The 20,325-nt window shown below is 39.9% G+C and overlaps 2 protein-coding genes across 2 annotated transcripts; both read right to left on the bottom strand.

Moving 5' to 3' along the window:
* Window positions 1-880: 880 nt before the first annotated feature.
* Window positions 881-9,375, bottom strand: LOC140309710 (phospholipid phosphatase 1-like). The gene is made up of 6 exons (XM_072387679.1): window positions 8,966-9,375; window positions 4,914-5,065; window positions 4,492-4,772; window positions 3,223-3,280; window positions 2,761-2,937; window positions 881-2,233 (listed from the first exon to the last, which is right to left on the bottom strand). The coding sequence occupies exons 1-6, from the start codon at window positions 9,021-9,023 to the stop codon at window positions 2,102-2,104; spliced, it is 858 nt and encodes a 285-aa protein (XP_072243780.1). The 5' UTR covers window positions 9,024-9,375; the 3' UTR covers window positions 881-2,101.
* A 3,878-nt stretch (window positions 9,376-13,253) lies between these two features.
* On the bottom strand, window positions 13,254-19,915 carry LOC140309123 (chondroitin sulfate N-acetylgalactosaminyltransferase 1-like). Its single transcript, XM_072386952.1, has 9 exons — window positions 19,346-19,915; window positions 19,118-19,218; window positions 18,819-18,997; window positions 17,779-17,995; window positions 17,518-17,619; window positions 16,322-16,503; window positions 14,406-14,500; window positions 14,247-14,328; window positions 13,254-13,688 (listed from the first exon to the last, which is right to left on the bottom strand). Exons 1-9 carry the CDS (start codon window positions 19,706-19,708, stop codon window positions 13,405-13,407), a joined length of 1,605 nt encoding a protein of 534 aa, XP_072243053.1. The 5' UTR covers window positions 19,709-19,915; the 3' UTR covers window positions 13,254-13,404.
* Window positions 19,916-20,325: the final 410 nt, after the last annotated feature.

Genomic DNA, 20,325 nt, shown 5'->3' with positions numbered 1-20,325 from the left:
CTGCTTTCAATAAGGACAATTGTTGAAGTCAGCGTGACAGTAAGAGAGCGCTCTGTACTGCAGCAGACAAGACAATGACAGACGATGATTAGTCAGAAGTCATGTGCAGTTTTTCCAGGGGGGAACACTTGGAATCAGTCATTCAATCATGTCTCTATAATAAAAAAAAATCTTGCTTTTGGTGTGGCTCAGTTTGCTGCAGTCAGACCAGTAAAAGTCAGTATTTCAACTATATCTCCACCCAGCCTTGCATCACAGCAAATCAGTTGATTCTTACAGAGTGCTTGGAAAGGGAACAGCACCATTTATGTTCCCCTTAGAAAACAAAGTGTGTGCCTTAAACAACCACGTGGACAACAACAAAAAAAACGCTTGTTTCCTTCTAAATCAAATTTGCTCAGCAGTTAACACAACCGAGTCAATAGAAAGACAATAGGTTTGACGGAATTTCAAAAATGTACAACATTAACTAAAAAGTACATGCCGAGTCAACAACAGGCATTACCAGCATACCGGCTTGAATAAGTGTGGTTTGGAAGAGGAACCAAAACTGTCGTTAGAAGTTGCAAATAAAACTGTGGCGGGTGAAACAAAACACAAAAGATATGGTGTCAGCAGTAGGAAGTTTGATCAGGTAGAGAGTACAGACCGATCTGGGCTGAAGGTGGCATGTGGGCCCTTACTATAGATGTAGAACACCAGATACGAGTGTCTGAACAGTGGAGAAAGCCAAGCTCTTGTTTCTTTTTGGTAACATAAAAATGAAATATTTTTTCTTGGAAGATCTTTTTTTTTTTTTTTTGTCATTTTATTACTTATAGAATATTGTAAACAACCATGAAAAAAAGAAAACATTCACCGTTGTTTTTCCAGAAAGAAACGTCACAGAAACCAGAAGAATACTGAACACGACCTGAGAAAACTTATGAATAAAACTGGATAGATTTGTGTTTTTAAGCGTTACCGAAGAAGATATCTTTGATGCAGACTAAAATATGTGGCTTTCAAAGAGCGTTTACGAGTAAACATTTTAGAAGAGGAGTTGCAAATTGTCCTGATCCAAAGGTTTGTGGTTTCTGTGGACCTACCTGTTGCCAAGTGTTTTGTTCGGGGAGACATTTGAGAGACAAGTTGTTCACAGCCTTGAGTTTCATTCCTCGATGACTGCAGAACTTACACTGTAGTCCTTTTAATTGCAAAGGAAAAAAAAGACTAATTTGCTTGACTGCAGCAACTCCACTTTGCATCTTTTTAAAGGCAAAGAACACACAAAACGCCACCTTCATTCGTATCAAAGTAGCAAAATGGACTATTTTTTTTCTTTATTTCTCTCATTTTCCCAAAGAACTGCTTCACATAACCATACCCTTTTAATCTTCAGTGTGGATAAAAACACCATCGACTTTATAAAACTATAAAAAGAAGAGGATGAAAAAAAAATGTATTTTCCATACAATAATTATATGAAGGAACATTTTAACAGCAGGCAGCGGCAAAAGTCTAAGGCAAAAATGAATATAAAATACATTATTTCTGAGTTCCATCTCGATTTTCAGGACAGCCGTGGTTTTCTTATTCCAAGGTACCACCAGACCTCTACAAGCCTGCTTGCAGTGTGCTTACAGACACTCATTATATTCTAGGCAAAAGGAATTTCATTCATTCGTGGCAACATCAGACCAAAACACACCAGAAACCACATTTCCAACAAGGTCACACTAAAAAAAGTAGCTGTTCCTGAGGTAAACCCAACATCCTGTATTTTTCTTTTTGTTACTCCATAATTACATAATGGACTTGACCAAAAAAAGGCTGCGTAAGTTGGTGTTTCTTTATGCCTCAATGAAGTGCAAGCATTGTCTTCTGTAGTGCACTGTTGGGTTGTAGTTAAAGTTCATCAACCACAGCAGGTAGCAGCTAAAGCCTGCAGGCTACAGCATTCGCTCCATGCAGGCAAACAGTGCTCAAAGCATGCATCCCAACAGGCAGCAGTTTACATTAAGGTTTTGATTTGCAGCTCACTTTTGTGTTTAAATTCCTCCATTGCCATCATAAAGACTGGAGGCACTGCAGAGAATTTATTGGCTTCCAGGCTCCAGGTTCAATTAGTGCTGCCATAGTGGTTCCCATTGGAAGGGTTTTCCTGTAAACTGGTGTGTGAGGCCTCTTCCTCCTCCTCCTGTGATACAACTGGCTCCACTGGTTGTGCAAAGAAGTTGGAGACACAGAATACCTGCAGAAAACAGCGACAATTTAACTCCATTCCAGTAAATGTACTGCGAAGACAGATTAAAAACATTAAAGTGGTTCTGTTCAAAGAACCTTGTTTAATTATTCCCATATTCCAGTTTAAACTTCCTGATTTGCTGGTGAGTCAGATGTTAAGATTCTCATCTCAACTTCTATCAGAGATTCCAAATATACCAAATAAAACACTTACTTTTGGGTTCATTGTGTGTAAAACAACCAAAAAGCTGACATTTATCCTCTGCATTTGAATAGTGAGTCTCTCGGTTTGAATATTTCACCGGGTAAACTTTCAATGAATAACTGGAACAAGCTAACGGTGAAAAATGTCCTCAATGAGATCCTTTTCCTACTATTAAAGATCCTCTCTAGCTCTTATTAAAATACAAGGTCTACATGAGCTGTTTTTAAGCATTTTTTTTCTGTTAAGTTTGACTTTTTGACACGAATACATTTCAAATACATGACGGCTTGCGCTGCCATTATCCTAATATCTCCTTAGATAAAACTTACTGTGAAAACAGCCACTGAACCCCCTTGCAGGAGGCCAGCGAGCACATCACTCCAGTGGTGTTTGTAGTCAGACACCCGGGACAGACCCACATAAATTGCAGTGGCGATCAGGAAGAACTGGGTCATGGGGCGCAGAAGCCTTGCCCATCTCAGCTTCAGTCTGGCCTGAATGTACAGCTGCAGTAGTCAGAAGGAGGAAATGAGTGAACACTAGAATGAAAAAAGCTGTGGGGTCACATACTGAACGTCCAGATCAACATTTGCAGCACGCGTGTCACCAAAAGTCATTCGCAATAAGAGTAAAAGCACTTCTTGACATTAACAAGTTTTAATTTGATTTAATTGCATTAACCAGTTACAACAAGTGGAACACATAAAACGATGTGATATTTCTAGCCCTCGTGTAAAAAGCTGACTTAGATGGTTTAAAGTCTTTTTTTTAAGTAGAAAATATTTACTTACAACAAGGAACAGCATGCAGTACATGGAGAAGGATGAGTGACCGGAATAGAAGGACAACCTGTGAACGATGAATTAAATAATGAATGAATTTCAGAACAATCACCATAATTAAGGACATTTTTATTACAAATGCATACTTTATATCAAAATTATGTTAGTCATAATTTATATCCATAACAGTCTATTTCATCCTTAGAAAGATTTTTGGAAGGATTAAAGCAGGAATCCAAGAAATTTACACCTCAAAGTCAGTACTGCTCATGGCCTCAACTTGTGACGCCTCTTATTATGAGTTTTGCACTGAATAAAGGCGCGGAAACAGCTGCCCATCCCCACCAGACTTATCTACTATAAATACCCAAAGTCCACCATGCTGCTCTGCATGCTGCTCAGGTCGTGGCTGGATCGTTTCTGTTTTCTCTCTATTGCCTCTCCTCTGTGCCCCAAGACTCCCCCTGGCTGTTTTGTTTTGTGCTGATTCCTCTGCCTCCCACAGCTCTGAACCCTCGCTCCTTCCCTATGTTCTGGGGCTGGTTGCCTGCCTTAACATTTCCCACTTAGTTACTTGTCTGCCCTTTCGGTGAATCTTCTGGCTGCAGGCAAAACAGGCAGACTATCCGCGCTGTTGTTTGCATTTGATTTTGTGGTCATCAAGATATCATCAACTTATTTGCACAGGTTGCTATGGTAACAACGCAGGCATCTGCAACTACATAGCTACACGGCATGAAGTGGCTTTCTAACAGCAGGTTCCTTCCGGTTTCCCTTCATACATGACTCCTCCAGAACTGGTTGCAGGCAAATTATGGAGTTGTGTGTCAACAGATTGTCGTTCCTCACAGCTCTCTGCTAGTTACAGGCACCGATTCTACAGAGCACTGCTTTCTCTTTGGCTTCGACGTCTTCAAAAGACACTTTAAATTCTGATTTCAGTGGTCAGAGTGCCCAGACTGAGATACAAGAGACACCATCTTCAAACAGCGTTAATATCTGATCTTTCTCTCTTTTTTTTTTGCTAAAAACTGATCTGGATACAATCTAGCTATCCCAAAAGTAACACAGGGACTGAAGTCACCCCAGCTGCTATAGGACAAGAAGCAGGGAGAACTGAATGTTCATTTCTGTCAGTTAACCACATTGTCTCAAGAAATTAAAGCAATTCAAAGCCTGAGCAATCTTTGCACAATGCTCATTACATCCTGGTTTAGTCAGAGGAAATGAAATGACTACAGAGGGTAGTTTGTGTAGTTTAGGATCAAGTCCCCCTACCTGGCCTCATCTACCATAAACTTGTCTCCAGTGCAGGTGAAGTTCTCGATGTATCCTCCCGTTTTGCAGTTGATGCGATCCCACACCGGTTTGCATGCAGCCAGGAAGTGTGGCCTCAGGCGGCCAATGGAGTACTTTGCTATATCAGTCAGAGACTGGCTGGCAGCAGCTCCGAACAGGTAGCTTCCCACAGCTTTGTAGATGCACGACATGTACTTTTTACCCAAAGACTGGTTCTTGATGCGGGACAAGTACACTGAAAGGAACTCGCCACAGATGATCTGAAACAGAGGAGACCAAACAATAAGTAGGCAAACTGTGATACGCACTGACCAAAAAAAAGAAAAGAAGAAAAGATGACAAAACAATAGGAGTCAAATAGCCATCTGTGGTGACATTATGAAAGAAGACTGTGGACTTACAACAATCAGTGTGAAGGGGATCATGACTCCTCCCAGGAGCTGGTAGGATATCGTGTCCTCTTTGAGGGGGTATCTGATGGACTCATCATTACAGAAGAAACCCCGTTTGAAAGGGCTGTGTTGAACAGTGAGGATAAGAAAAGGAAGTCCAACTGTTGAAATGAAGACAAAGGCAGATAAATGACATGCCGAGTTCTACATCTGAGCCTGCCTCAGACCTAAATGAATCTAGATTTATATCACCGCATCTCATGATGCTACACTTTAGTCACAGGAAATGTGATGTGTTGTGATCACGTCGGCATTCACCCTTCTAAAAAGAAAAGGCGCTCAACACTTTATAGATGTAGATTTTTTTTCCTCTGCCGCATAGAGTTACACAATAACTGAATAAAATGCCTGGGGCTTGAGTTACTGCAGAGCAATTTTGCAGCAAAAGGCACAGCAACGCAAGATCATATTTCCTGCTTTAATAGGTGGAATGATGAAAGAATAACCATCTGAGACTCACAATGCTAATCTGTACCAAAGAAAACAGGCTCTGGCTGGCTTTGCGTGTACAGTACTTTCTCCCTTCTTGATAAAGTTTAATCTTATGCAACTGGACTGTTGGCTAAACTGAAGACGCTAATGCAACACCAGGCACTCCTCCAAGTACGATCACTGTCTGTAATGCTTTTAGGCGAAATGAGTTGTTGTACAGTCACTGCAGGCCAAATTACACCGTCTGCTGCCCCTTGAAATGCTGAATAAACCCGAACAGGCTGTTCATGACATCGAGTCGACTCTCCTTATTCAATCACGGATCTCTAAAAGTGCAACCAGATTGAACAAGGATGAGTCAGTATTTCAGAGAGGAGCACAAAAAAGAATTTCCTGTTTTCTTCCCTCCATAATGGCTCGAAATGATTATTATAAATGTTGTCATCATTATCACTGCGACAGAATTTGCAGCAAAGAAAAGTAAAAGAAACAGAGTGAGGTCAGAGTTGGGTGTAGCAGCAGGCTGGGTACACCCAGAACAGGTTGCCAGGTTATCACAGGGCCACAGGGAGACATAGAACCGTGCACGCTCACACCTGGGGTCGATCTAGAATCACATCGCGTTTGACCGTCACTGATTTAAAAGTACTAGATTCTAAGTTGTTACACTCCTCTTTTTAAAACATGAAGCTCAATGGGAGCGTGTACATGAAGCCTCCTAACTCGCTCTCCTAACTGGTCTCCCAGCCTGTGCTGTGAAACCTCTGCAGATGGTCCAGAACGCAGCGGCACGTCTGGTCTTCAATCAGCCTAAAAGAACACACGTCACCCCTCTGTTCATTGAACTCCACTGGCTACCCTTAGCCGCCCGCATCAAATTCAAGTCCCTGATGTTAGCCTACAAAGTGCTTAATGGAACGGCTCCCATCTACTTGAATGCTCTTGCAAAGGCTTATGTCACAACTCGGTCCCTCCGTTCGTCGCAGGATTGTCGTCTAGCAGTGCCTACACCACGCCTAAGACAATCCAAACTCTTTTCATGTGTCGTCCCACGATGGTGGAATGACCTACCGAGAGCTACCAGAACAGGGGCGTCCCTGTCTATCTTCAAGAAACTGAAAACCCAGCTCTTCAGAGAGCATCTCCTATCCTAGCACTTACCTTGTACTTACCTACCCCCTCTATCTCTGCACTTTATCTTTCTGCACTTCTTTCTATGCCTGCACCCTATCTCTACTCTATCACCTCTGACAGAGTCGGACTAGTGAGTTCCTTCTATGTAGTTTATTGTTAGCTTTATATAGCTTGTTAAATCTTCATTTGTAAGTCGCTTTGGATAAAAGCGTCTGCTAAATACATAAACATAAACAAGCCTTTGAAGACACCGTATGCAGTTACTTAATTGCAGAAACCTCTGCATTTGTCCTTTCAGATCCTCTATTTGTCGCAGAAAGGTCGATCGCTTTCCATCTTGCACAATATGTGCTCAGACCACAAACAGGTGAAGAAATGTACCAAGAATATGACGGCATTGGCTGTGGAAGCCAGGAGCAGGCAGCTAAACAAATAACCCAAAGAGAAACATCCGAATTTGTAACATTTGTCTCTGGGAATGAACAGATATCCTCCCTATTTAATGCAAGACTAGAATGCAGGACACAGAAGAAATGTAGCTTTATTTCTTATTCATCATTTAGATGTATTATTAAAAAAAACACTGCTTATACTAAGAAGTGGAGCGAATCACTGACTTGTAAGTAATACTAGATGTGATGTTAATGGAGTGTTCAAATTACATTTATGCATTTAACAGCTGGCCTCCCTGAGACTACTCTTCTGACGTACAGCTCCTTCAGATTTAAGACCTTTTTCAGGTTTCATCCTATTACGATTCAGACTCATATTGACAAGGTATCAATATGTTCATTTTCATATCCGTCCACACAAAAATTCTCCAAAATGACAAAGCAAAGACACGAGTTGGAAAATATCCAGTTCACATCGTTCCTCTATCAATGGTCTTTGAGACGTCTCAACAACTCGACTAAAGTCCACTGTTGTGCTTATCGGACGTAATCAGAGAACGCACACACCCGTCTTATTCAGGTCTTGCATCTGAAAGAGTGAAAGTAAGCCACGAGGTCGAGAGAAATGTCTGTAAATCGTCTAGACAGGATTGTGCTGAGGCACAGACCAACAGAATCTAAAGTTCCCCCGAGAAACAAAGATTGAACTAATGGCCTCGAACCAGATACTGATCATCACTATATGAATATAATCTACAGTCAAACTCACTGGCCGTGGCCACGTCATTCTGTGGGGGTGCTTTCCTGACACAAATCAGGACTAAATGGAAAGATGGATGAAGAAAAATATGCACAAGTCGCGAGTCAAACACTTTCCAGAGTGCTCCAGAACTCAGGGTGAAGCTGAACACTTCAATTAGGCAACAACCACAGAGTGAAAGTCTGCGTTGACCTAAAAAATGGCCGTGCATCAACTTCCAAAGCAGGCTATGACGAGCTTGTCGGATCATTGGGAGAAGAGTTGAGGCCAGGATAACAGGACTGCTTCTGTCTTTTATTTCAACCAAGTGAACAAAACAATTCAACAACTTTTTATTCTCAACATCTCCTAGAGAGCTTTATGAGTTAATCTCCAACATGCTTCTTTTTGTAGATTGCAAAATTAAACCGTATGTAAGAATGAAACAATCAGTTTCACTTATAAAAAAACTACTTTAAAACGTTGCACTGATGCCTCATTAACAACGATCTGCTGGTATAATACAATAATACCTGAATAATAAAGAGGTCCTTTGGGTAATATCACTGTGACTTCACTATAGCACAGCTATAAATGTAGGTCATTTAGTTTCTTTTAATTACGGAGGGTAAAAGGATATGAATGCATTTTCTGATTCTACAGCAGTGCATCACTGCACATTTAATAAAACGTGGTTACTTCTAATAATCCAGACCTGTATGCAGATTAAAATAGGACAGGAAACAAGTGCCGGCCTCACAAGAAAATGAAAGGACTGTAGAGTCAGGAGCACAGCTAACCACGACCACAAAACACTGGCAAAGCAAAGCTCAGCTCTCAGAGAAAGATCTCTGGAGCAGAGTGTCTAAAACCTGATCACACATGGCAGCTTTAAAACTGAACCTGATGTCTTAAACGGGAGCTTCAACGTTCAAGGTGTGTGTTTCTATAGCTGGGACTGAGATCATTTTAATGCAACCATGCCACACACAGTAAGCAGACCCAAAGCATGCCTCCGTGGCATGATTGCATTCCCTACAGTGAACTAAAACTACAGATCTAGATGGAAAGAGAAAAAAAAAACACTGAGGGTGGGACTTTTTCCATCTTCCTGCTTGGTTCCTGAAACCAGCCTTCCTACAAGTAGCATTTACACATTTACACAACTGTCATGGATTTTCTTTATAGACAACTTCATGTAACGTGCCCTCTTTCAGTCAAATCTGCTCATTTCTGTTTTTAAACCTACAGGCACAGTTGTTGTTAATATAGGGATTAAAAGGTGCGTTAACACCTTTACATACCGAGAATCAGGCAGGTAAAGTCGAGCAGGACGAACGGGATCCCAGAGGCTTCAAACATGTTGCGTCTTTTTCTGTTTCTGGCGTCTGTTTCTGTCAAAAATGTCCGGTCCCGAGAGACTGCCGCACATGTGTAGCTACTCCAGCACAAAGTTAAAACACACCAGTGTCATTGTCCCGGGACGGTGCGAGCAGCTAAATCTACTGGGGAGCTTTAAGAGAAAGAGTTCAAATAAACCAAGTCCAAATCACTCGACTAAAGACTAAAACTAACCTAAAAACACCACCACACACGGGAAGAGCCTCTCACCCTTCCAACTGCTCACAAATCATCATAACACTGCGGGATTTTTTCAGCTCATGATACCGCTCGGTCAGCAGATGAGATATTACCGGTGAGACACGGCCACGAGCGCTCTTCCACCCATCTGATTAATGCTGCCTTTATGGACAGCTGGGAATTCTCACACGACAGCACTTTGACGCTGAGAAGCTCACGGTGAATCTCAGTCCTCCTATCCTTTAATAAGGTTTTGAAGCTATTTTATTGGTATTTTAGCAGGATAGTTAATTCAATTATTTATTTATTTATTTAATCAATGTATGACCTTTTTGTGGGGTTTTTTTTTGCAAAGCTTGTGTGCGTGTATACGAACAGGGGGAAAAAAATACTTTGTAAGTATACCTATATTTGCCTTAGGCCATAGATTATGGCACTTCATGACCTTAAATCAATTGCAGAGCTTTAGTGGGATGAAAAAGTGTTAATGCAAACATTTTTCGTAGTTTCAGTTTCTGTTATGATTCGTTCCACCAACTGGATGTTACAAGTGAAACGCACACCTGCAGATGAAAAATAATCATAAAACACAAGTGCAATCTGAGGAAACGTTGAAAATTTGACAATTGTTTAATTAATTTCATTAACCCAAGAAATAGAGATACTTTACAGTCCCAAAAGGATATAAACTATTAAAATACTGAGCTCAACAGATATTCTAAGTATATTTGATAAAATTCAAGTTTGAAAAGATCACTTTGAAGTTGTTGTTTCGTTAGCCAGAAAACCTCAAATCGACTTAAAGTCTTAGACAGGATGGTGCCACAAACAAATGCAAAAACAGAGTCAGTGTAAGCGCCTTATCTGTACGGAAAATAATTTTAAATACAATGCTGGGTTGAATGGGGAGCAACTAAAAAGTAGCAACAATTGGAGAAATATGATTCATTCTGAATATTTTTATCAGAACCCATGCTACAGCCTTTTGGATCAGCTCAAGGCTTTTCTGAGAATTTGCAGGCCAATAATAAAGAATTATAGGGATTAAATCTTGTTGTAACATATGCATACATGAGGTTTTCTGCTTCCCTCTGAGCCTGGATGTTTCTAATTGGGACAATGTTACCAAGGTCAAATAGGATGGTTTTAGAAAGCTTTTTCATATGTGAGTGAAACAATACAGATCCTGGTCAAAAATAACTAACACAATCAGCTGTGAACTAAACAAAGAAAAATGAAGAAAAAATTGAATAACAATATTAATAGTAGTCGAATTATATAATCAATGAATAAATAAATAATCAATGCAAAACCTAGAGCTGCTGGAAGCGAAATGAGTTAAGTATTCAATTCACCACTAAACCACATAATATCATAGGGATTGAACAATTTAAGTTATTAACGTAATTTGAAAGGTAATCTGAACACTGATGCAACCATTCCCCCTGTATTTAGAAGTAATTTTAATATTGATAATCAAAAACATCAGTGACAGTCTGCGGTCTTTTTTTTAATGCTAGAATGTATCGAAAAGTTGAAATCCTAAAAAGCATCAATCTCTTAGTAAGTCGCAGCACCTTCTTTCAACAATAACGTCACTCTTTCCAGACACTGTGTTTGTGAGATAAACTGCAGAATGTCATGACGAACTGCAGCCTGCTTTCAGTTTTTCATACGTGACAGATTGTTATAGCGTCGTCTCACTGGTTTGTAACTGACACTAATGTATTAAGGGGTGCATAACGATCCAAACTGTTATCTGGCTGAGGCTGAGGTATGAAGGTTTTTAATACAGTTTAACTATACCTACTCATATGGTATCAAAAGTAAAAAGGTCTCCTTACAGTCATAATGGTCATGGATTAATCCTCGATTGGGAATTTCCGAGTTGCACTTTAAGGCAGCACAGAAAACAGGATGAAATAAAAGTCTCGGGCCTATCACGTGCCACCATTGGTCCTACGACAGCCGTCTGCTGATACAGAGCTGCTCCTCCCTCCGCTGCGTGCGTCCTCATTGGTAATGAGGTTAAAGCATCAACATTATTAATAGCTAAGCCCCCTGTCGCCTGATCAGTGCGACATATTGATCAGATACTCATGTATGTCTGAGATGTTCCAGCAGCAAGTTCTTCTCACCACGCTGTGAAATATCGTACTGATGCTGTGATGTCTTCGTGTTGTTTTTTCTTTCATAAATATAGAATAAATATTAAGATTAATGCTCAGAGTCAGACTGAATAACTGTTTTAATGGATAAGGACCAGAGGAGGAATAGTTGGATATTTATACAGAAAGTACGGTAAAATCATGGAAACTAAGTCCTGCACAAGTGTAACACAATTTAAATCCCCAAATCACGGTACAAAAGTAGCCTTCCGTCAGCACATGAACTGAATAAGCCATTCTGCATTTTGATGCATGTGAATAAAGTTACAAGTCAACAAGTTTTAAATCTTGTTGTATAGTGCATCTTAAAACAATATAATGCAATTTTTTAGAATGTTTATCCGTGATAATAAATTGCTCAACATGTTAAATTGTCTTTAACAGACTAAATGAACCATAGCTTTGATAAACGAGTAGTTTCAGTGAATAGTGAGTGCTGGAGCCTACCAGGTTGGTTGTCTGGTGATCTTCACTCAAAAAAACCCCTCAATTTGAAGGAAGAGGAAGCATGCTTATTGATATCTCTGCTGCAGAGCGTGCACAGCAGTCCTGCAAGGGCTGAGCATTTAGTTTACCTCTTAGTTAGAATAACATGGGGAAAAGATGACTTGGTAAAACACAATGAAGGGTTGTCCCCTGCCATGGAATAGATTACTACTAAATATCTACGTCTGAGTTTTCCAAAATTAGTTGTGACCTGACCTTTTGTGCCATCACAAAAGGCAGCATACAATCAAAACTAAAACACCAGTAGAGATTAAATATGGTGTAAGTTAGTAGAACAACATATTAGCAGTACATTTGTACAATTTTGATATACTAATGCAGTATGTGATAGTTTTTAAACCATTGTCCTTCCAAGTTGTACAAAAGTATCTCGTTTCTTTGCAGACTAAGGCATATCTGGTACTATGATGTATTACATTAGACTACATTAGAGAACTGTATCGGGAGTAGCCCCACTTCGATTAACCGCAGTCGATAAAACCTGCATGCATCAGCTATGTTACTCATATAATAGTGACATTCGCAATACTGAATCATGTGGCTTTTTAATGTTTTTTAAGCTTATTGTGTTGACAATATTGACATGATTTCAGTTATGTAATACCTTTATCAAAATGTTGTATATTTACACATTGTGTTATCTATGATTGTACTATGATCATTTCTCATGACTGATTGTTGTTTTTGGCTTATTCATATTCAAATAAAGCCCTCAACTAATTCAACATTACAATGCAAACGATGCAGCCTTTTGGTGAAAGGATTTACAAGCGTTGTTCACAGTGTGAGATCCAATATGTTTTGAGGTGATGCTGACATTTAACCAGCATTTACTGCAGGCTGGTTGAAGGTGTGGCATGACTCCTGGTTTATGACACTGTATTTACTCTACAAACACGAGCAAACGATGTGTGATTCCACCAACTGTGGGTGCAGAAATGCCAAACTGCAGATATTTGACTTGTAAAATATCAGCAAGAATAATGACATCCATAATGTCAACCATGAGTTATGATGTCAGTGGATTTCCTTGAGCTGTGACAACCTTGAACCTGATTTGTTTAGTGATCATAAAGAAAAGGGAGCATTTTGAACAGAAATAGTTCATGTTTTGTGAAATATGGGATTCTTGGCTTTGTTTTAGTGAAATGTTTTCTTATTATCTTATTGTTAAATCCAAGTTTTTTTCTTGTTGCTTTTACTGTTCAGATTTTTTTTTTAATCCCCCTGTTTGTATTGTTTCTTCCAACAGAAGAATCATGGAGCAGACAAACAAATGTCCTTCATACAGTCATTTTATTTGTGAAAAAAATTAAGTAAATCAAGTTATTTTAATATCAGTTCCTTTCAAATTTTTGTGCCCATAGACTAAAACAGTTTTCCTTGGAAACATAACTCCACTATCATAATGTAAATAGGCCTAATGAAAACAATGGTTAAGAGCAATTTTTATTCACATTTAAGGATCTCTGACTAGATTGTTCTCATCAGATATCTCTGTTTGTCTGTTTCTGGGAGTTCAGATGGAGCTCGATCTCCCGTTTGAAGAAGAGCTCCCCCAGCTGGCCATGAGAGGCTTCACTCATGGCCTTGGTCTGCATGCACATCTTGTACTTGTCTGGAGGAAGCTCTTCTGAACAGCTTTTCTCGTGCCACATGTGGAAAATGCTTCGAGATGGAGCGCGAATCACCATCAGCTTACTGTGAAGGTACTTCCTGTACAGGTGCACGTCCTCCATCCCCCAGCCTTTGATGTTATGGTCAAACCCACCTGTCAGGAGGTTGAGACGTCACAACCCGATTCAGCAAATTACTTAATATTGATTTGGCTCCTGTTGTCCGTCAATTTCAACGTCAACTTCTGTCTTTTTTCCCTTCATAAAACAACTACCTTGCTGCTTCGGAGCTGAAACAAAAAAGCTGATTGATTGATTGATTGGTGCAGTAACAGAAAAAGTAATCTGGCTTCAGTTCTGATAATTAATCGATTACTTTACATTTCTTAGCACAAATTCCAGAACTTAACTGGTAGCAAGCTCTAAAATATATTCAGCTTTAAATACATATTATATGTTCCATATTATTCCAGTTTTCTATGACTATTAATTCAGTACAAAACAAAAACACGAGTTAACTTGGACCTCATCTTTGATACATTAAAACCAAACATGACAGAGAGAGGGATCAATATCATTGGAGCTAAAAAAAAAAAATAGAATTAGTACTTCCAGAAAGATCCAGAAAAAAGATTATGTTAATAGACAAACAGTTGTAGTAGTAATATCTTATGTTGTGACCTAATATCATGATATCAGGCAAAATTCATTACCTACGTTGATGAAATCAGACCTGTACTGGCATGTCATGCCAAACCCAAAGTCTCTCCAGAATCCACTTTCTTTCCTTATCACCTGAGACAAACGGAACAGCAGATATCAGCCTCCTCAGCCGCTGTAATATAGAAAATGGCTTGTTGTTTTGTACCCACCAGTTGTTGTTGAAGGGAAGGAAGGAGTGTGTGATTGCTGTAGATGATAGATGGGTTGTACTGACTGAAGAGAATAGGGTAGTACACTTTCTTTCCTACAAGAACAGTCAAAAACAAAAGTAATGTCACACAAACGTAATGAAATGGTGCAGCCTGTTAAAAAACAGGCTGTAAACACTATTAAACCAACAAGGGATTTACATCAGTTTTGTAAAGAACAACTGCCGAACCACAACAACATGATGAAGGTGAGTGAAAATACATCATAATTTAGAGACGTTTTGTCTTGATCAGGCCGGAGCTCCAGAGGTGTTGCTAGTACTTTGTTGTATCCAGATGTTATTATGTCAGCTTACATCTTTAATGAATGTATCCAACTCATTGGAGGAAAAACAATACCTTGATTTATAGCTGAGACTCATTCAACTAAGGCCATGTCTGAGATTGTGTCTTTTCTTTATTTCGTTTTTTGGGTGGACTGTTGATTTCTTTGCTACCCTGCTCTTTAGTTTTATCAGTACTCATAGAGCAGCAGTGGTAGATTAAATGGCCATAAAACAGATAAATATTAACACTGAGATTGCCCAGCCCTGTCTTATGATCTTTTCATTTGTGATTCTGTCAAGGATTAACTCAAAACTCATGCAATATCAAATAGCTTTTATAAAATTTGCTTAAATAAACAAATATACCCTTCCAAAGCACAACAGTGATCAAAATAAGATATAATAAATCTTGCCAACAGGTCTCGTTAATCTTGAAGGAATAACATTTGTTACACTGCCTCTTTCAGCCCAACCCTAATCTCTGATGATGCTTCAGGTTACTCAGAGCCGGGTTCCTGGACTGTAATAAGATCTGACAATGCTTCACATTACATAGTCTGTTAAACTAACTTAGTTTGTTACTGCACCTTTTCAGGCCACATTCATCCCTTGCTGGTTGTCCCCACGTTATTTATTTCCTACCCAAATCTAAACTATCAACCTTTTTGGAGAAGCATATGGACCATGCAAAAGTCTTATTCTATATAAATATATTGCCAAGAAAACAGGTGGTGTAGCAATTTATTAAAATATGTACAAACATAAGTCAAAATAAATATAAAAATAGGTTAAAAATAGTTTGTAAAAATAGTTTGTACAATTCTAACTAGCTTGACCATCTTTATTCTCAAACACAGCCTGAACCCACTTAGACAAGCTTTCTGTCATTTATTTAAGTAGTCTTCAGGAATAGTTGTCCCGGCTTCTTGAGGGACATCCTAAAGCTCTTCTTTGGATGTTTTCTGCCTTTTGTTCCGATCTCTGTCAAGATGATCCCACACTGCTTCAATATTGTTGAGGTCGGGCTCTATGGAGGATTCATCACTTCATAAGACCTGTTGACACTGACTTTCAGTCCGCCTCTTGTGTAATTTGGCATACCTCAGTCTGTTGTCCCTGTTTCCCTTTCTTAAGAATGGCTTGATAAAGCATCCTTCGATGGAGACCATTTCTGATGAGGCTTGGGCCAACAGTAGATGGATCAACTGAAGGTTCAGATGCATCTCTTAGGTCTTGTGTCACTGGTGGAATTTTCAATTTCTTAAGGAAATCGCTTTCAGCTACTGCTGCTGTAGATAGTCTTTTAGGTCGCTTCTACCTCTGTCCTCCTTCTCCAGTTTCCTCATATTTTTTGAGGACATACTACACATCATGCTGAGATATTCCAGGTTTTCAGCCAGTAGGCCTTCGGTGCACCTTGTTTGTGCAAAAATGCTATTTGATATCTGTTAAACTGTGTTATCTTTGGCATTTTTCATAACCACTAAATAATTGGAACAAATGATGACACAATAGTGGTTTCTCTCTTCTGTTAGATGACTTTTTTCAATAAGAAATGCACAATATTTGATATAAAAAAATGCCTCTCACCAGGCTCTGCATTCAGACGACAGGAAGTCAAAAAGTCAGCGGTGACGTGGATGTCAACATCACAGAAGAAGAGCAACATGTTCTGCCTCTGCCTCCAAGCTCTGGCACCTACGTCAAGGCCTCTCCCACGAGAAAACTCCTCATTCATTTGGATCAGCGTGAAGCTCCTGAACCGAGTCTCTCTGAGGGCCAAAAGAAGACAGGAAGGCTGTCATCTGTGCACAACTAGACAGCTACACTCATGCTCATGGTTTATTTTTAAATGCTCAGAAAAAAAATAATCATTAAAAACCACCCAACCTGCAGCCTTCAAGTCTCATCGGACTGTTGTAAAAATTCAAGATATATAAAGTTATCCCAATCTCACAAAGAATCAGCAATAATTTTCTAAAAGAGATTCTCCATCATGATTTTATCTTTGCAGCCTGTACACAAGAGAGTTTGGTTTGTGTTGGTCCCTGGAGGGGCAGAAGCTTCAGAGGACGTGTGTTTTTAGCCTGCAGCTCTAAAACACTGACTTTCTCTCACAATTTTTTAATCTGAAGGCCAAAATATCTGCAGTGCGGCATAGATACATCTGTGATTAAAGCGCTGAGGAAGAGAAGCAGGCTTTTTAGTTTGTCTTGAAGTTCATTGACTCATGTCATGAATCCTACGAGAGATTTAAAAAAGGTTCAACTTTCAGGACTCTCTGAGGACTTCATGGCCAAGATCTTCAAAACAGTGACTTAGTTCAAAGTTTTGGTTCTGCAAATTGACTCATTATTTAGTGCTACAACCTCATGATATGTGGAGGTGATTTATCCAATGAAAACCTGTCAATATGAAAGGTGCACAAAATCATACCAGATAATTATTCTTTATTTTTTTTTACTTTTTTTTTGCTTGTAACTGATCAGTTTATCACATCTTGAATGGAGAATATCAACTTCTCCCCAATGAAATGAGAATTAGAGTCTGTTCATTTAAACCTTTATGCTTCCGTCTATTTTCATTCCCAACCAAAAGAAATAAAGTAAAGTGTGTCAGTTGTGGAGGGTATGAGCACATGAAGTTATTTTGTCCCCCCCCTCTTGAATAAGCTCGGCTTGAACATATAAAACTGAATACATCACCAGCTGACCATAAGTTATATTGTGTCGTAGTGGGATGTTAAGCTCCAACATGTCTAACCACTGTGATGGCGACCTCATTACCTGGTGGTCTGATCCAGCACAGCTTTAACCTGGTCTATCTGATCTCGACCAAAGTAGACAACAGTGAGATGAACCCTGCCGTCCTGCTGAATGCACACTTCTCTAAACCAAAAAGACAAACAAACAATTATTTGGAACATATATCCATGAGACACCAGCTTTCAGATAATGATAATTAGATTAGATAATTAGAATTTGGCCTGAGATTAATGATATCCCAATGCAATCACATTATGCGTGACCACATGCCGGATCATCTACCTGAAGTTGTTGATGAACTGGCTGAATGTGTCCACCCGCTTGGAGAGTGGTACGATGATGTTTATGATCATGCTGCGTGTGTTCACACTCTCGCTCTTCACCTTCATCACCGGGCCGAACGGCCTGAAGAGTACAAGCTGTGTGAAGTCCCATGAGCCGCCACCCTTAAACATCAGCTCATAAACACTTCCTCTGTCCCGCTCTGTGCGAGTCAATCCTGCGACAGAGAGGAGACTATCATTTCTTCCATATTTTGGCTGAAAGTGAGGTTCTGGACATGGTTGTTATCTGTTAATGATAGCATGGAAACTGGTGTATTTCAAGTGATTGGAATTTTGATGGGAATTTTGCCAACAATGAAGAAAATGTTTTTTTTTATTATTATGTCCTGATTTAGGCTTAATGCAGCGAGGTTCTCAAAACAATGAAAGGTGTGTCACCTGTTGCTGTGACATTATAATGCCCACAGCAAATGTTTCACATCATTGTCATACTCATCAAACCACTCAGTGACCCGCTGTGCTCTGTGAATGCTCCAAGTAGAAAAAAATAACCCTGAAGACTCACTGTGAAAACACTGTTAATAAAGTGCTTGTTTACTTATTTGGAGGAGAAAGTTATTCTGGTGCCACAGAGAAAAGAGAAGTGGGAACGAAACCCCAAACAAGCTGAAAATTCCCTGTTTGGTCGCCTCTTTTTAAGATAGAAGTTCACTGAATGGTTGGGATACAGTTTTGGTTTCCAACATTCTTGGGAGAACCTGAACTTTTCTCAGGGATGTAACAAGAAAATTCTCCTTGAGTTTTGGCCTCAGCATAAAAACTGTGGACACAGAAACAGGTTAAAGGTTTTTTTCTGAACAGTTTTTTTACTTTTTGCTACTCTGTCGGTTAGATTTGTGTGTGTGCGTGTGTGTGTTGGAATGCACTTAATCATCATTCACCCAACAACATTAGTTATGCTTTGCCTTGGTTGTGTTTGTGCTAACAAGGATTAGATGTTTGTGAGGAGGTGAATGAAAGAAATGGACCCCTTCTCACCCTGTATGAAGTCTGAAGGGGAGTATGTGATCTTCCGCACAGTGTTGTCTGAATGCCGTTGGGGTCCATTCAGGACATGCAGAGCTGTTTCCACGCTGCCGATCAACTCATCTCTCCGGTCTTTCCTCACAGGCCTCTCGGCTGGGTGCCTTGTCAGCCCCGTTTCCAACTGGTAAACCCTGAGTGACCCAACAAAAAATTCCCCTTCAGAAGAAGCAGCATCGCATGAGGTAAGTTTCACCATCAGACATGCTTTACACAGCGTCTGGATGTCCTGACAGTCATGCTGTATCACTCACGTCTGCAGGGTGAAAGTGTCAAAAGGAATCAGTGTATATTCGCTGGGCAGCTTCACACCTGAGTTCACCTCCGCCTTATTCATCTGGGAGCGGAAGAACTCCTAAAGGACATAATGTAGCATTTACTATGACTGTTTGTTATATCACACTATTTTTATGCCATCGGCATACATCAAATTTACATATTCTATGCACTGACATACACTGTCCTGGCCTGTGCTTTCCTACCTTGAGGTCAGACTGTGTTGGGATTTTGTGCAGACTCTCCAGTCCCTGTGGCAGAATCCCTTTAGTTTTAGCTTTATCCAGGGATTCCTGAAGCTGCTGTGTCCTTTCCTGGAGAGCCTCCTTCAGCTCAGCTATCTGCTTTGTCAGGCTGTTGATGTAATGCCTGTGAGAGTCCTCCCTCTCCTGCAATAAGGCCATGTATCCCTCCTTACTGGTGGCCCCTCCAGACCACAGCAGAGACTGCTGTTTTCCGTAAGATGCAGGTTTACAGGCCAGGAGGTAGAACAGCAAAAGGCAACAGCAGAGACCCAGCACGATGAGGCCAACTCGGGCCACCAGGGCCACCAGCCACCGTTTGAACATAGTGGATTGTCTTCAAACAATTCCTTAACACCTCAAATTCCTGTCATGTGTAGATGCACCCACAATGAGATGAGCAATCCATTGCTACTGAGTTATCGATCAGAAGTGGATGTTAAAGTCATCCTACTTTTTTCATGATGTCCTCATCTTTCCTGTCCATGGGAGGCATCTTCACCAGGTCTCATTTGTTGGTGACAAAAGTGTTTGTGTTATCTCCAAAAATTCTGAAACTTCCTACAGGGACCAAGATATTTACATATTAAAGCACATTTTTGGCTGTTAAACTCAAATAACGAGCCTTTATTACAGGTATATAAACTGAGAATGTCTTATTTAATATGTTTTACTTTGAAAACTTAAAAACAGGAGGCAAGACCTAACTAACTTCTTTAACTTGGCTAACTGGTAACAGGTCAGTAACATGATTGGATATAAGAAAAATCCCAGGGAGGCGGGGTCTTTCAGAAGTAAAGACAGGGAGGAGATCAGCACTCTGTGAAAGACTGTGTGGGCAAACACTTCAACAGTTTAGCTAAAAATGTTTCTCAACAGGAAATTTCACAAAATGTGGGTATTTCAAACTCTACCATTCTGACTTTTTCTCTGGATTTAGAGTA

The sequence above is a fragment of the Leuresthes tenuis genome, unplaced genomic scaffold, assembly GCF_036924035.1.
Source record: "Leuresthes tenuis unplaced genomic scaffold, fLeuTen1.0.hap1 SCAF_6, whole genome shotgun sequence".
Taxonomy (NCBI): Eukaryota; Metazoa; Chordata; class Actinopteri; order Atheriniformes; family Atherinopsidae; genus Leuresthes; species Leuresthes tenuis.
The sequence above is the reverse complement of the archived record's forward strand: the minus strand, read 5'-3'. Positions and strand labels throughout refer to the sequence as shown.